The sequence below is a fragment of the Ziziphus jujuba genome, chromosome 9 (assembly GCF_031755915.1).
Source record: "Ziziphus jujuba cultivar Dongzao chromosome 9, ASM3175591v1".
Classification (NCBI taxonomy): domain Eukaryota; kingdom Viridiplantae; phylum Streptophyta; class Magnoliopsida; order Rosales; family Rhamnaceae; genus Ziziphus; species Ziziphus jujuba.
The window spans coordinates 1126257-1142828 of record NC_083387.1 but is presented as its reverse complement, the minus strand read 5'-3'; the positions used below and the strand labels follow the sequence as shown (position 1 = coordinate 1142828).

The 16572-nt window shown below is 36.2% G+C and overlaps 3 protein-coding genes across 11 annotated transcripts; 1 reads left to right on the top strand and 2 right to left on the bottom strand.

The window, feature by feature from the left end:
* The first annotated feature begins 2331 nt into the window (after positions 1-2331).
* Positions 2332-6728, top strand: LOC107426140 (probable pre-mRNA-splicing factor ATP-dependent RNA helicase DEAH2). 3 transcript variants are annotated; one of them, XM_016036239.4, is made up of 8 exons: positions 2334-2542; positions 3163-3475; positions 3594-3796; positions 3925-5009; positions 5414-5539; positions 5648-5886; positions 6005-6123; positions 6389-6728. In XM_016036239.4, the coding sequence occupies exons 2-8, from the start codon at positions 3185-3187 to the stop codon at positions 6513-6515; spliced, it is 2190 nt and encodes a 729-aa protein (XP_015891725.3). In that variant the 5' UTR covers positions 2334-2542; positions 3163-3184; the 3' UTR covers positions 6516-6728. The 3 variants fall into 3 exon arrangements, 2 of the variants coding, with proteins under 2 accessions (XP_048336122.1, XP_015891725.3); XR_003057347.3 differs by lacking the exons at positions 6005-6123; positions 6389-6728 and having other exon boundaries at positions 2332-2542; positions 5314-5539; positions 5648-5695; XM_048480165.2 differs by lacking the exons at positions 5648-5886; positions 6005-6123; positions 6389-6728 and having other exon boundaries at positions 2332-2542; positions 5304-5514.
* Positions 6578-8839, bottom strand: LOC107426142 (pentatricopeptide repeat-containing protein At2g13600-like). The gene has a single exon (XM_016036244.4). The coding sequence runs from the start codon at positions 8676-8678 to the stop codon at positions 7056-7058; it is 1623 nt and encodes a 540-aa protein (XP_015891730.3). The 5' UTR covers positions 8679-8839; the 3' UTR covers positions 6578-7055.
* A 131-nt stretch (positions 8840-8970) lies between these two features.
* LOC107426141 (long chain acyl-CoA synthetase 1) lies at positions 8971-15642 on the bottom strand. 7 transcript variants are annotated; one of them, XM_060820137.1, is made up of 21 exons: positions 15485-15642; positions 15253-15317; positions 13922-14088; positions 13610-13673; positions 13385-13474; positions 13189-13245; positions 13042-13090; positions 12819-12895; positions 12662-12701; positions 12493-12587; positions 11945-12112; positions 11666-11776; positions 11297-11384; positions 11132-11198; positions 10905-10980; positions 10600-10717; positions 10179-10424; positions 9954-10093; positions 9683-9865; positions 9447-9566; positions 8971-9295 (listed from the first exon to the last, which is right to left on the bottom strand). In XM_060820137.1, the coding sequence occupies exons 3-21, from the start codon at positions 14065-14067 to the stop codon at positions 9245-9247; spliced, it is 1986 nt and encodes a 661-aa protein (XP_060676120.1). In that variant the 5' UTR covers positions 14068-14088; positions 15253-15317; positions 15485-15642; the 3' UTR covers positions 8971-9244. The 7 variants fall into 7 exon arrangements, with proteins under 7 accessions (XP_060676120.1, XP_060676121.1, XP_048336123.2 ...); XM_060820138.1 differs by having other exon boundaries at positions 13922-14093; positions 15485-15502; XM_048480166.2 differs by lacking the exon at positions 15485-15642 and having other exon boundaries at positions 13610-13692; positions 15253-15403.
* Positions 15643-16572: the final 930 nt, after the last annotated feature.

Genomic DNA, 16572 nt, shown 5'->3' with positions numbered 1-16572 from the left:
GCTTAGGCTTGGAGTTGCAGAAAGCCTTTTCAGTTTTCTCTATCTCAATCTTATCAATTATGAAGTGGGTTTTTGGATGGGGGTATCATTTAATTCATGAGCCATAACTTCTAACTACCTATCCGAAATATATTAAGTGTAGGTACGTTCTCGCATTTGGAATTGGATTTTCAAATATTGCAACTCAAACTCCCCCATGTGACTTTCCAATATAACAAATCTTCAACTCTAAAAGATACGAAAGATCACCCTCTATCTCCAACTCTAACTAAGATTTTTATTCTTTTATGATTAATTAAGTATATATTATATTATCTGTTTATATATTTGTGCATAATTGTTGCATGCCGAACACACACAGAGAGAGAGAGAGAGAGAGAGAGCAAGAACAATCATGGAAGGTATAACAATAATTAATTAGTGTTTGTTATCACATCTCTTTTGCTTCCCAATGTGGAAGTTGAGAATTTTTATTATATATATATATATATACATGATCAATATTACAAACTTTTGGATACGATTTATACATAATAAATTGTTATTAGTTAAATATAACTACATGCACTCAGTCTAGATCTGTATGTATATTAAAGACAAAGGGCCACCCTCGTCAGCCTACTTGTCTACATTAGGACAAAGCACTTATACAGACACATATATAACTTTTCTTGTTCATGCATGTATATACGTACATGTTAGAGTAATGGAGCTATAATTTCTGTAGATTTTTAATTTTTTTTTTTTTTTAACCAAAAGTCTTGCCTTGAGATCCGGAGCGGTGGATTACCACATCACATTAGGTGGCCTCAGAAAATTGAAGTAATATTATAATAGAAGAGACATTTTTATTTTTTTGGCAATATAATATAAGAGACTTAGGTTGAGTTTGAAAGGAAATATTTAATTATATTACACTGATAATGAAACTTGTAATTATAGAGTCAAAGTGGTTAATTACTTGCTTGTAGTAATCTAAATTGCCTGATAATTGAAAGTTTTCATTTCTTTGTCTTTGTCTTTTTTTTTTTTTTTTTCCCGCTAAAGTTCTTTGTCTTTGTCTATACTTGTAAATATAGTTCGCCCATACATTTAATGTGTAAGGTCTATGGTGGTATCAACTACACTTACGGATCATCTAGTAGCTAGCTTCTATAATAATTTTAGAAAAAAGTTAAAAACATGTATATATCATTAAGAAAGAAAGAAGAAAGAATATTATGGTGCAATAATATTAAATTGACTATTTAAGAGTTGAAGTAGGGGTTGGTGGTGGGAGTGGTGGAGGAGGGACTTGGTAACACACCTGGTGAGCACAGCCCAAAATGTGTCAACCTTTTGTTTTATTTGTATAAAATATATGCGCTTGCCCACCAACCAAACCCAAAGCTTTTCCACGGGTAACCATATATCCCACCACAAAATACACATTCAATTCGCTATGTCTCAAGTTCCATCCTCCAAAATACTTCAATTGTTGGTTATAAATTTAACTACGTAGTGCATTTTTGCATCTTCTTTCCTCACCTACATATTTTTACTTGAAAAATTTATTCGATGGTAAGAATACTTTGGTTCGATATAGAAATATGTACCCTTTTCACTTCCACAGTATCAATTTTCCATACTAAATTCACTTTTTTTACACTACCAAATTAACTTTATACACCCTTTTTATTTTAGGAAAATGACTTGAGGTTTCAGAAATTTCCATTGCAAGAAAGTGTATAAAGTAAAAATGCCACGGCAAATAGAATTTTCCAGAGAGCTTGAACTCTTAAACATTTGGTTTTGGCCCAAAAATGCTCAGTCCAGCTTAATGGCCCAGCTATGACCTCATTACCCGAAACACTTGCAGAGTGCATAAACTAGATAGCCTTCGACTGAATAGCCCACTTGGGAAAATACGTAAAAACATGTAAATGGATCCAAAAACTGGTACTTGTTTTTATTATTGTAATTGGCTGATAGTCTTAGTAATGGTTATTATGTTGTAACATATTCTATCAATACGTTTTGGATGGATATTAAGTAAAGAATTAAAAAAAAAAAAAAAAAGGGGAAGAAGAAGATATGTTTTGGACAAAATGCTACAATGTTCTTTTCAGAAATAATTTTTCGGCTAGGATTTGGTCAGCTTTCTTCTAAATGAAAAACCCAACAAAAGCGGCCCAATATATGACCATTGAATTGGCCCCGTTAGGTTCCCCCAGTTGGCTGGGGCTTAATACGGAGAATAGCAATAAAAAAAAGCCCAAAAGATTTCAACCGCTAAAACCTAAACTTTGTCGGTTTAACAAAGGGCTCTAAATAACACAAGAAGGGACTCCTCGTCAGGGAAAAAAATAGAAACAGGAGGGACTAATCCGTAATTCTGGGAAGTTCGGCTTTTCTTTTAATTTTGTTCTTCTTCTTCACGCCGCCCCTCTGCTCCCCCAATCTGTGTGGTTGGTTTGTTGACGTTGTAGCGGTGAATTAATAGCGGTGCAAGGAGGTGTTTGCGGTCTCTTCTCTCCCTCTCCCATACCCCTAAATCCAATCGGTGAGTTTCCAGTTTGTTTCATATTTTCCATTTATTTTTTATTTTTTATTTTTTATTTTTCCGAGTTTTGAACTTTTTGGCGTAATAGTTTCAAGTTTGCATTCGGCGGTTTTTTATTTCCCGGAACCACCCTTTCACCGAAGTTGTTATTAATTTGGAAGTTGGTTTTTGTTTTTGTTATTTTTCTTAATTATTATTAAATTTTTTTTTTAAAGATTTGAATCTGATACATACTTGATTTGATTTGGGTCCCTGATGGAAAGTATACCAATGAGAGCAAGAGAGGCTTATTTTAGAATTTGAACTAGGCAGCTAAAACCCCCTGAAATATATTATAATTGACTAATGTTTAACCCACATAACTGTAAAATCATCCTTTGCCATGCCAGTTCTCATCCGATGGACAAGTTGTACCCAGTTCGTAATTTTGTTTAAACGAATTCTATGCCCAGAAAGTTTTAAATTGTAGCTTGTAAATAAGTTTGTAGTAACTCTTGTGATTACCTTCATAATGAAGATCTTAATTTCTTTGTAGAATATTTTCAATGAGTACTCAAATATTTCTTTATTATCCTTTGTATTTTGTTGGCTAATCTATTGTCTATATATGTGCCGTCCAGGCGTGTTTGAGGCTTTTGATTGATGGGTACAGAGAGGAAGAGGAAGGTTAGTTTGTTTGATGTGGTTGACGAGACCTCGGTCTCAGCAAAGATTGTCAAGTCTAACGGTGGTGGAGCGGCTATGAACAACAATACCGGAAATAGTCTGGTCAATAGTTGGACTGGAAAACCCTACTCACAAAGGTACTATGAAATCCTCGAGAAGAGGAAGACCTTGCCCGTTTGGCACCAAAAGGAAGAGTTCTTGCAGGTTCTAAAGTCCAATCAAACTCTAATTTTGGTTGGTGAGACTGGCAGTGGTAAAACTACTCAGGTTAGTTCAGAAAGAGGTGCTTTTGATAACATTTTTTTCTACCTTTACACCGGTAGTGCTCTTTTTGTTTGTAGATTGTTCATTTTTGTTGATTGCAGCAAGATTCTTTATTTTGCAGATTCCTCAGTTTGTTCTGGATGCTATTGATATAGAAGCTCCTGATAAACGGAGAAAAATGATGATTGCATGCACTCAGCCTCGTAGAGTGGCTGCAATGTCAGTTTCTAGACGTGTTGCTGAAGAGATGGATGTGAATATTGGAGAAGAGGTTGGTTATAGCATCCGTTTTGAAGACTGCAGTAGTGCAAGGACAGTTCTGAAGTATGCTTCTAATCTTAAGAACATACTTTCTGTTCATATTTTGAATATTATAATAAATTTGATTGTTATATGTGAGTTACTCATGAATTAAGTGGTAGTTAACATAAGCTGTTGTTTATGTTGTGTAGGTATTTAACTGATGGTATGCTTCTAAGAGAAGCAATGACAGACCCATTGCTAGAACGCTACAAAGTGATTATTCTTGATGAAGCTCATGAAAGAACTTTGGCTACAGATGTTCTTTTTGGGCTTCTAAAGGAAGTATTGAAAAATAGACCTGACATGAAGCTAGTCGTGATGAGTGCAACTCTTGAGGCTGAAAAGTTTCAGGGCTATTTCTTTGGTGCACCACTTATGAAGGTTCCTGGTAGGCTGCATCCTGTTGAAATATTTTACACCCAAGAACCTGAAAGGGACTACCTGGAGGCAGCAATTCGGACCGTTGTGCAGATACATATGTGTGAACCTCAAGGAGATGTACTTGTTTTTCTTACTGGAGAGGAAGAAATAGAAGATGCATGCCGTAAAATAAACAAAGAAATTCAGAATCTTGGGGACCAGGTTGGTCCTGTTAAAGTAGTGCCTCTGTATTCAACTCTTCCTCCTGCCTTGCAGCAAAAAATATTTGATCCTGCTCCACCACCCCAGCAAGAGGATGGCCCTCCTGGAAGGAAAATTGTGGTATCAACAAATATTGCAGAAACTTCTTTGACCATAGATGGTATAGTTTATGTTATTGACCCTGGTTTTGCTAAGCAAAAGGTTTACAACCCAAGAGTGCGTGTTGAATCGTTGTTGGTATCTCCAATATCTAAAGCAAGTGCACATCAAAGATCAGGGCGTGCTGGAAGAACTCAGCCTGGAAAGTGCTTTAGACTATACACTGAGAAGAGTTTCCATAATGATCTTCAGCCACAAACCTATCCAGAAATATTGAGATCAAACCTTGCAAACACAGTACTTACTTTGAAGAAATTGGGAATTGATGACTTGGTTCATTTTGATTTTATGGATCCTCCTGCTCCTGAGACATTGATGCGGGCACTAGAGGTATTAAATTATTTAGGGGCATTGGATGATGATGGGAACTTGACGAGGCTGGGAGAAATTATGAGTGAATTTCCTTTAGATCCTCAAATGTCAAAGATGCTGGTTGTTAGCCCTGAGTTCAACTGTTCGAATGAAATTCTATCGATCTCTGCCATGCTTTCAGGTATGTTCTCTCCCATGTGTTGCCTTATTTGTTGTGTCTGTCTTGAGTCATATCTACAGAGTTGTAGATTGTCTTGGGCTTCATTATTCTTTAATGCATGCCTGATGAACTGGCACATGAGCCGAAACTTGTATGTGCTTATGTGTCCTCTATGCTACATGCCTATGCAAGTGCTTTTGCATGTAGTTAGAGTAGTACTGTGTCAAATTAGGTTGTCATCAGCAACTGTCTTGTCTGGGTTCCATGCCCCCGGTTGGCATGCACCATCGGATTTCTAAGCAAGTGCTGATGCAGATAGTTGCAGTTTCTCAGTATTATCTCATCAAGCAAATGGTGTTGTCTCGCCTCTATGCATCTGCTGACCTACCGTGGGCCTCCTCTGTGATAACCAATTTCTGTCTTAGTACCCAATTGCTTTGTCCGGCCTAGGGAGGCTCAAAAAGCTGCAGATGAAGCAAAAGCTAGGTTTGGGCACATCGATGGAGATCACCTCACGCTTCTGAATGTGTATCATGCTTACAAGCAAAATAGTAAGTACATATGATTAATCTTCTCCCAACTCCCTTATACTGCCCAGTGAATGCTGAGTTTACTACTATTTTGGAATTAGTATCCCATTTATCATGGATGTTATGCAGATGAGGATGCAAACTGGTGCTACGACAACTTTGTCAATTACAGGGCTCTGAAGGCTGCTGATAATGTGAGACAACAATTAGTCCGCATCATGGCCAGGTTTAACCTCAAGTTATGCAGTACGGATTTTAACAGCCGCGACTACTACATCAACATAAGAAAGGCCATGCTTGCTGGATATTTCATGCAGGTTGCACATCTGGAACGCACTGGACACTACTTGACAGTGAAAGACAACCAAGTATGTATAATGATTTCATTATCTTGTTTGACCAATTTTAATTATTGTTTAATCAATCTCTATCTTAGGCTTTGTGAGGAGATTTGTTCACTTACACAATAAGTGCATTACTTTGCAGGTGGTGCACTTGCATCCTTCAAATTGTCTAGATCACAAGCCAGAGTGGGTTATTTACAATGAGTATGTGTTAACAACCAGGAATTTTATACGCACAGTGACAGATATACGTGGTGAATGGTTAGTGTTGCATCAATCAATGTTTCTTCTGTTGCATCGGTTTCATTATCAATTTATTTCATTGTTATATACCTAGTTTTTTTCAAAAGCCCTGTTAATCCAATCAAATTAAAAATTTCATTTACCTAGGAGTGCTTTTGATTAGAACCTGTATTTTTGGTTGTTGCTCTGAGATCAAGACTGATCCAGCTGTACCCGGGAGTACTTGTGTGTTGAAAAGCCTGTATTTTTCTGATCCTAATATCCAGACTTTTTTGGTATACAGGCTAGTTGATATAGCACCGCACTACTATGATATGGATAACTTTCCTCAGTGCGAGGCCAAGCGAGTTCTTGAGAGGCTTTATAAGAAGCGAGAGAAAGACAGGGAGGAGAACAAGAACAGAAAATAAGCTTACAAGTTGGACTCTTGGGTATCGATTATCCTTAGATGGGGCAACTCTGACAGCTGATCTTTTTATTTTTATGCATTTTGTGTCTCTGGAGCTCAGTTGTCGGTGAAAATGGATTTGGGAATGTTCTGTACCACTTCCTACGGTAGATTTTAGACTCTTATTTGTAACTTATCTAACTTTTTCAATCTGTTTGGATTCTGTTATTTAGCAGCAAGATGTTAGGTATTTAGCACTTACGGTGGGGAAAGAATGAATTAAATATGATTTGGACGCATTTGCTGCCACCCTGTCCAATTAGAAGCTGAAACTTATGGTTTGAAAATGTCATTTTGAAAACAGCTGTTATATTTTTTAGGGCGATAATGAAATTAACCTCTAGAAATATTAGTCTAACGCGTAACTTTTTCATAATCCCAAACAATTTCCATAATGAATTAAGATGAAATTTGAATTACAACCCCTAATAAAAGGAGTTATAGAATAAATGGGAACACTTAATGTATGCTGCTTTAAGGGAGATGAAAACCCCAAGCCAGATCATCTTTTGCCAAAATCAGAGACAATCCAACTGCCTGCAGTCTGCTTCATAACATTCTTCTTTTTCATGATTCCCTTCAATTCAGCTACACTGCTCCAGGCACCTTTTTCACCGTGAATCTTTGAAAGCATTGAATAGATAGCAGGATGATCATCTTTCAGCTTCTTAATTCCCTGGGCAGCATAGTCACCAAGTTCCAAACTTGAATACATACAACATGCTCCAAGCAATGCACCCCAAACAACAACATCTGGCTCAAATGGCATCACTTTGATCAATTTATATGCTTTTTCTAGCTGACCTGCCCTTCCATAAAGATCAACCATGCAAGCATAATGCTCCAACCCTGCTAGGATGCCGTACTTGCGCACCATGGAATCGAAGTGCTTCTCTCCTTCCTCAACCAATCCTCCATGCCCACATGCCCATAACAAGTTGATGAATGTAACTTCATCAGGTTTAGTGCCGGTCTCTGTCATTCTGTTGAACATCTCCAATGCTCTCATAGCACGGCCATTTCTAGCACATCCTCCTATTAGTGAATTCCATGACACCAAGTTCTTAATAGGCATGGCCTCGAAAACTCGAAATGCTGCGTCAGTGTCTCCGCATTTTGCATACATATCAACAAGCGAGGTTGACAAGACGATATCATCTGGTATCCCGTACTTTACAATCCCTGTATGAACTTGCTGGCCCATGAGAAGCGAAGAACAACCTGCGCATGCATCTAACACACTTGAAAACGTAAAATGATTAGGAGGAATAGTCCCTGATCTCAACATCAAACGAAAAAGCTTCCAACCATTCACGAGGTTCTGGTTTTGCACATATCCATTAATCATTGCGGTCCAAGAAACCACATTCCTTTCGCCCATTTTGTTGAAAACATCCCGAGCCTTGTTAATCATCCTATTATGAATGTACCCTTTTAACAAACTAGTCCAAGAAACTACATTCTTCTCCGGCATGGCATCAAAAACTCTCAGAGCCTCTTTTGTGTACCCCATTTCCATATAACCCGAAACCAATGCATTCCAAGAGGTAACGTCTCTTTCTAAAATCTCATCAAACACTCTACTCATAGCTACCGGATTGCCCAGATTCGCATACCCTACCATTAATGCCGACCCGACAAACACATTTGGGTTAGGTGCCAAACTTTTTACTTCAAAAACGTGAATTTGGGGGACCAAAACGATGAACTCTGTTTTCAACACCGCGCTGACTACCACGGAGATTGTATGGTCGTTGGGTCTAAAACCGATCCTCATCATTTGTATGAAACAGATATACACTCCATGTGGGTTTTTACTTTTGCGTAAGCCCGACAACATGGTGTTCCACGAAACTACGTCCTTCACTGGCATTTGGTCGAACAAGTCCTGAGCCTTTCGGAGTTGGCCGCTTTGAAGGTAGGAGGCGATCATCATGTTCCAGGAGCCTATGCTTCGGGATGTGGGATTTTGGTCGAAAAGTCTGCGCGCATCATTTTCCATGGAAATTGAATAATGGTGGTGAAGCATGCAATTGAGAGTCGGAGTCGGAATGTGATGACAAGAAAAAGTGGTCAGGGACAGGAAATGGGGGTGCCTGGCTAACCTGCGAATGGTGTGTAACATAACGTTGTGACTAGTTTGTTATTGGGAAATATTTGCATTTGGTTTTGGTTCTTCAAAAGGATATGCTATTACTTGGTTTCCATTTTTCTTTTTCCCCTTCTAATGAAGAAAAATTAGAGGAATAATTAATACTATTAAAGATTGGAAAGATTTATGTTGACGGGGAATTAATGGAGATTTTGGGTTGAAAGACTCAAATTTTCCAATGGAAGTAGTCAAAGCTGATGTGAGATTCAATATACGTGGAGAGCACAAGCTCATTTTATGGAAAAGGCCAGCCATACAATATAAGTAAGTGCAAAAAGACAGCTTGACTATAATCCAAGCCAATCGAGAACATCGTGTTTCTGGGGCATGGGAACAAGCAACTTATAGTTGACTAATTACTATGAATAGTAAACAGAGGCTGTTCTTGATAAGCCTAGGGAAGTCATTTCAGCTTAATATGTCATACATAAAACATTGGGGATTGAACCGCTTTGGCATAAGTAACTAATATTTTTCTATAATATAAAATAATATATTCAAGAAAGTCTGTTGCTCTGAATTTGAAGACCTTGAGGACTTCACCTTGACCATTTTCCAGCCAAGTTACTGTAAAGTTCATCAATTTGATCCTGCAGAACGTTTGAACGTGAAAGTCATCAGTTGCTTCAAAATTTTATAGATTTTTCTTGGACAATTTTTGTTTACATAGTAATTCGACTTTATTTATTTATTTATTTTTTTTATGGCAGAAAGATTTTGTTACGTTGTATTTCAGTTTACCTGATAATACTTGAGCAGCTGATTTCTTTTCTTTTTCATTGTTGCGGTAATCAAATCTCTTTCCATGTCAAAAGGTCTAGGTTCCAGAATGATTGCTCTGATATTTTCAAAACCTCTAAGCTGGTTGAAAAATGAAGTTGAGGATATTAGAGAAACTAGAAGGAACCGTTTATGCTTATCCCATAAATAAACATAACGGAAACAACTTCAAAAGATCAATTCTATAGAGATATTACCTTGTTTCTCTCAGCTGTTAACTTCAACTCGGAAAGGATATAACTATTTAGCTGCTGAAGAGCACAATGTTCAGAGAGTGAACCCACAAAACCATTTAAATATGCCCATCTTTTGGTGTTTTCTTCATGCGGTACCACTACGGCCACCAGCGATGATTTGAAGCTGTTCCCATAAACCCAGATCTTCCAAACAATGGAACAGGAAAAAAAAAATCAGACAGTCAATGTAACCTCCTCAAACAGAAGCTAAAAGCAAGATATTGATACTCACATCTTCAACAATTGGAGTGATACCATAAACATTTTCCAGGTACTCAAGCGCAATATACTCTCCTTGGGAGAGTTTTATGAGATTCTTCTTCCTGTCAATTATCTTAATAGTTCCATTTGGAAGCATTTGCCCTATGTCCCCTGAAGATGACAAAGAGTGAAAAGAATCAGAAAACATAAAACCTTTTTTAAGGAAAATTCTGGACTAGAATTAGTTCTGCTGGACCTGTATGAAACCACCCATCTTTGATTGCTTCTTTAGTCAATTCAGGATTTTTGTAGTACTCGGTAAACGTACTTTTCCCTTTGATACATATCTCTCCACAAGGAGGATTTCCAAGTGGATTGTAGTTCATCTCTGGAACCTCCTCCAGCCGCATCTCATTGTATACAGCTACAGTGCCTACAGCACCAACCATGCTCATTTCATCCGGATAACCAAGAGTTGTCGGCCCACAAGTTTCTGTCAATCCTGAATAAATCACAATGTGATTAGTTAAATGTCTATATAAAGCTGTATAAGAAAAATTTTCTGATGAAAAATCAGCTCTCAACTTAGAGAATCTAAACAATACCTTTGGTAGTCTGTTATTCTATACATACATATATATATATATATCTTGACTGCAAAAAGGAAAGGTTATTACCATAGCCTTGGACGACAAAAGCACAGCATGTAACCCGCAAGAATTCTTCGATCTCAGAGCTCAAGGGTGCACCTCCAGATATTATAAGCCGAACACGACCACCTAACCTAGCTTTTATCTTCAAGGAATAAATGGAGGCAAGACAATGTATCAGGAGAACTGAATCAATTAAAACAAGCAGTTAAAAGAAGCATCCTGAAGCCAAGTGTCCAAGATAGAAAACCATTTCAATTGCATGAACTTAAGTTGTAATGTTTAAAACCGGAAGCAATTAAATTATAACATGGTATGAGAAAGGAGAAAACCTTCCTGAAGGCTAACAGATCTGCTAAGGGAGATGCATATTTGTTCTTATACCCCATATTCATCCATGCAAGTTTGCTGTACACCAAAAGAATGGTGTGTTAACATCATCAATTAAATGTAAGTTAACATCATCAATTAAATGTAAACAATCATTGAAAGAAGAAAACTGAGAAAACTGATATAGAGTGCATATCATTATCAACGATATAATACAAGACCTACTTACTATTTATAGAGAATATCAAAAATCTTCCTTCTCCTTGGATTGAGCTCTTGTAGGGCTTTCTTTATACCTAAAAATCAGACGAGTTTGACCCGGCGTTAGTAAATATCATTCAAACCAGCGAAGTATGAAGCTATTGGAGACAGATCACTAGAAGATTTTCCATGCCTTCATATACTCGTTCAAAAACTCGAGGCACCCCAGCGAAAAGAGTAGGTTTTAATTCCATCAAGTCATCTCCCAATGCATTAAGATCCTTTGAATAAGAGAAATAACTCAGTCACGCAAGTACAAGAACAGTTAAAAAGAGTTTTAATTGAAAGGATGAAACTATAATTTCATATAATTGGGATTATACTATGATTGCAAAATGTAGATAGAACAATGTTAGTACCCTGCCACTGCCAGTGCCACTCTACCATTGCAAAATGTTGATATTTTAACGTTTATTTTACCTTTGTACTGTGGTTTTTCCATCTTACTATTTTCAGGAACAGATAGGAGGCCTAAACATCAAATGGGTAAGAAGTAGCATACCCCATGATAATAGCCAACCGAAGCACCATTATGGAAAAAGTACTCCTCAATCATGCGATCCAGGATATGAGCCAGGGGCAGGAAAGATAGATACACATCGTCCCCTGTCATCTACTCAAAGTCACAAATGTAAAAGTCATAAAAAGAGTGGCAGGAAAAATGACAATGCAAGAACAAGCAGTATAGTTTTCCAAAAGCCACTCAAGCAAATGGAACAAATCTAGCACCACCAGCCACCACAGGGTGTAAATTATCTATCAAATTCAAAATCATGTTTACCTTGTCTTCAAACTGTTCCAAGAAAAGGTCAATCCCCCTAACAGTGAATGCAATTGTTTCATGTGTTAACACAACTCCTTTAGGATTTCCACTGGTACCACTTGTGTACATAATTGTGCAAACATTATAAGCCTGAGGTGGAGAAAACTCTGAAGGATTTTGTTTTCCCTGTGAACAGAAAAATAGTAAACTCAAAGAGTAATTGCAAAAGAGACAGGCATGAGTAAGAGGGATTATTATGATCATACAAAATGTGGGAATCAAAGGATGCTTCGTAAGTTTAACATATACAAGCCTTTATACCTACGGTTTTGAAAGAGGCCAAAAATGGGGGTTCTAAGTTCTAAAAGATATCCATATGAAGCATCAACCTGTGAGTCTAAGATTAAATCTCATCAGCTGCATTAGAGGAACTATACGTGCTTAATTGAACAAAGTAAAAGAAACCAATTCTTACTGTAGCTTAGATATTTGGGAGACTTTCTTATTTGTTACAGAAGAAGAAAACAGAAACTAAGATGTTCAAGAAGAAGAAAATAGAAACTAACCATCTGGAGAAATTCATCCCATGAGTATGGTTTTATTCCAGTACGGGCTGCCTTATCATTTTCTTCATCTGTCAATGAAGTGAAGCTGACGATAACTGCAACCATAACCACAGTTAGTATGATGAACTTTAGCGGTTCGAATTAACCAAATTTATTTCACAATTCTCACTTTTTAGCCGTTGAGAAGATGTACAATCAGGATTCAATAGCTGCAAGAAAAAAAAAATATATGCATCCAATCAGAATCATCATTGCTTTTGCAATTTAAGATCACACAAAGTAAACATTTGGGTGATCACAGTAAAATCAATTTCTTGGGTTCTCACTTCTTTCACTTTCTTGTCTTGGACAAAGACAAAATCAACTTCAGCATGATCTATGATAAAATTTACAGCGCTTGGCCCTGCATCAAATAAGACAATACGAAGTTTGTTTTGACTGCCTTAAAACAACAAAAAGATTAAGATTAAAGCAATATCTAAAAGTTTTTACAACATAGATTTGTTACTGAAAGTACTGAAATCTGAATGTCAAATGTAAAGGCTTTACCAAGAGTATCATAGAGAGGCACACAAATCAAATTATGGGCATTGCAAGCCTATACAGAATTTAAATAACTTGTCAGTTATGCTTTAAAAAAAAAAAAAAAAAAAGATTATACGATGCAGATAACAATAATGAGACAGCGAAACGAACCTCCATTGCCACAATCCATTGAGGGCAATTTGGTCCATAAACCCCAACACGAGAGCCCTGATATAACGATTAATACAAAGAAAGCCAAAGAGAAAGACCATCAAAATTGAAGGAATTAGCTTCACTTGACAAATTCTACAAACAGTTCGTGCATTCAAACTGTTTTCGCAAAACTTCTATATATATAAATTCTTACAGGTTCAGCACCAGATGCTCGTAATGCAGAACCAACATGCACAACTTCCTCGTAGACTTCTTTGTATGTTTTCCATACATAAGGCCCCGGCTAAAGACCAAAAGTAATATATTAAAAAACAAAAAAAAAAATCAATTACCAAAATTGTTGGAAACATATATATATATATATATATATATCTACACTTGCAAAACAGCATTTAAGAAAGAAGAAAACTCTTTTCACCTTCCCATCAACAAATTTGCGCCACCCAAGCATCCGATTTCCAGGATTCCTCTGAACAGCTACGCTGCATAAATACGAAAGAACTGACCTCTTTCAGACTTTCATGTGATATGGTAGTAAACTTTGTCAAATTGCATGAGTTTCTTACATTATGACATTCTATAGCTTTGACTTCACGCAACTCCAGTAATCAGCATTTTAGAAAAATAAAATAAAATGAAATGAAAACTCAAAACAATTTACACAAGAACAAATAAAACCTACATAATCAACAATTATATTTATATATGAATAAGAAGCAGAACAACATACTTGAAAATATCCCAAGACGTAGATATTTGGGGATCAGGTGGAGGGAAATCATATTCTGAAAGTAAATTACGGTACACTGGACCAATTGAAGGCTTGCCATCTTTGCCTTGTTTACCTTCCTCAACTTGAGCTGAGAAAATCTTCATCTTCCTTCTTGTCACAGACACCTGGACTAAAAGACTCGGTTGGACACACTGAATTTTTTTGCAAAACAAGTCTACGAACTTGGACAAATTTGAAAAAAAGTCCCTTTAAATTACATCAGTCACCAAAATTGGCGGTCAAAGTCAAAGAAAACTCAAAAGCATAAATGACCCTGCCACTCTAATTAAAGCGGCTAGAAGAAAACACGGCTAAGAATATCACATAGCATATTATATATATATATATATATATATATAAAATTAATCAGGAATCAATTTTCACTTTTTGGTAATGGTAGTGGTAATAATAAAGTTTAAGTTAATCAACCAGGAAACGTTAAGCCTGTTGATAAATGGAAAGCAAGAAACTTAATTTGTAAGCATATCATATTAATAGCTCTAAATTATATTGATTAACTTAAAAAACAGAGTGAGAAATTTATGAGCTCTGAAACTAGTGGACATAAGCTCATTATACGACCGACAGATAGAGAAGCTACAGATCACGATGGACTCACCTGTGAAAAAATGGATGCTCAGATTTAATTAAAAAAAAAAAAAAAAAGTAAATTTTCCTGAACCAACATTGGGTGATATAGCGGCAGATTTTGAGCGAGGCCTTTCGGTATGGATAAGAATTCTACTATTTTTGTTTTTTTTAATTCTTTTTTACAAAAAATTAAATAAAATAAAATAAAATTGATACGGCGTACAAATCTAAAGGGCGGGGAACAATTAGAGGAGGAGGCAGATTAATATATTATATACAAAAACAGGAAGAAGAACAACTTGTACATTTATTTTAAGATAAGAAAGCAAAACCACTTGCAGGACACAGCACGGTATAATAAAACAGGGGAAACTGAAGCAGAGTATCGTGAAAGGAAAAGAAAGCATAACGATCCAAAAGTAAAACTAAATAAATAAATAAATAAAAAGGCTGGGTGGAGGCAAGTAATTTAAAACCGCCTCTGCAATCTAACAAAACCACCGTTACACTGTCTATCAGAAAACCAGCAAAAACCCATAACCATTCACATAAATATAATCCACACGTCCATGATCATAAATACATTAATATGGGAACTTGAGCATCACTGTAATAAAGCGAATATAATAATAATAATAAAAAAAAAGGGGCATATTAGAAAATAAGAGGCAGAGAAAGAGAGAGAGATTGGAACTTACAGAGACAAGTATGGAGGTGATGTATGAGGTTATGCAATGGTAGCTAATTTGCTTCTGCTGCTGCTCTGAGAAGTAGTGGTTTGATATTTATAAATCATGGAGAAAGAGAAGAGGAGAAAGAGATGCATATATTGGTCGTTAATGAGTTGGTTTAAACAGGTGAAAATTGGAAAAAAAAAAAATAAATTAAAATTAAAAAAAATAAATAAATAAAGGTTTGGCCTTTTCTTACCACAACAACACCGCGTAGAGCCTACTGGCTACAGCTAGCTTGACTCTAAAGTTTATGTGGGAATTCCCAAACGAAACGTTCCTTTCTTTCTGTACATAGAAAAGGTTGCTACTGATAAGAATAAGTGAAATTCTCCTAGAGCCTGATAATGGTCATTTAACAAACACATTGCATTTTCAAGTTCTGCTGTACATGGACAAATTGTTTCCTTAAATGAGTATCGAATACATTACTGCCATACGCAAATTAATGCACTAAGTATTCCCATATTCCCATAATTCGTTTTCCATTTTGTTAGAGCAGAAACTAAATATGCGAGTATGACTTCCATGACCTAATGGAAAAGCTAGCTTTGCATTACGTACAGGCCGTTCTAACCATAGAAAAACATTACAACCACTACCTTGTTTTTGTGCAAACCATGAAACAGTACATTTAATATGTATGATGTATCAATATTTATTATATATTTTTGTATTTTCTGGACAAGTGCATATCATGCAAACAGTGCTGCAGCCTCTCATCCGTGTCCCCTAAAATTTCCAACTGTACATCTACTTACAAAGCTATGTACGTTTGACGCAGCAAACTTGAAAGTACTAGGACTACCAAAAATAACAAAAAAAACTAAAGAGCTCTGGAAGAATGTGACCCAGAAATCAAAAATTTTGTTTCAATTCATAATAATCACGGAAAAAAAAAAAAAGTTATATGGAATGATATAATGGATTATTCATAAATTGATATTTAATAAATATTTTATAAGATTCATATATTTTATTTTATTGCAACTTAATTATAGTCGATTTATATTATGTGATACATATTTAACGGAAGTATAAGGAATAATATGGCATAATCATTGCAATGCAAGTTTCTCTAAATAATCAAATGGGAGCAAATTTTCCAGGCACAAATACGTAAGACCCACATGGTTGTGTTGGGGAGTTTGGTACTCTGAAAGTGATTTTTCTTCAATCACATGGATTGGTTTTTTATTTATTTTTAACTTAATTGAATAATAGCCTCAAAAGAGTGGCAAAATAAAGTGCTATCATCGGAGATAGTATTGACGTATCTTTTGATCT

Excerpts from the sequence above, each read along its gene's own strand:
- LOC107426140 (XM_016036239.4), top strand. The coding sequence starts at position 3,185 with ATGGGTACAGAGAGGAAGAGGAAGGTTAGTTTGTTTGATGTGGTTGAC. Across the intron at positions 3,476-3,593 it reads GCAGTGGTAAAACTACTCAG|ATTCCTCAGTTTGTTCTGGA; the intron begins GTTAGTTCAGAA and ends TTTATTTTGCAG. Across the intron at positions 5,540-5,647 it reads TCATGCTTACAAGCAAAATA|ATGAGGATGCAAACTGGTGC; the intron begins GTAAGTACATAT and ends GATGTTATGCAG.
- LOC107426142 (XM_016036244.4), bottom strand. The coding sequence starts at position 8,678 with ATGTTACACACCATTCGCAGGTTAGCCAGGCACCCCCATTTCCTGTCC.
- LOC107426141 (XM_060820137.1), bottom strand. The coding sequence starts at position 14,067 with ATGAAGATTTTCTCAGCTCAAGTTGAGGAAGGTAAACAAGGCAAAGAT. Across the intron at positions 10,425-10,599 it reads TTTTGTCGTCCAAGGCTATG|GATTGACAGAAACTTGTGGG; the intron begins GTAATAACCTTT and ends TGATTTATTCAG. Across the intron at positions 9,866-9,953 it reads TCACTCCAATTGTTGAAGAT|ATCTGGGTTTATGGGAACAG; the intron begins GTGAGTATCAAT and ends ATTGTTTGGAAG.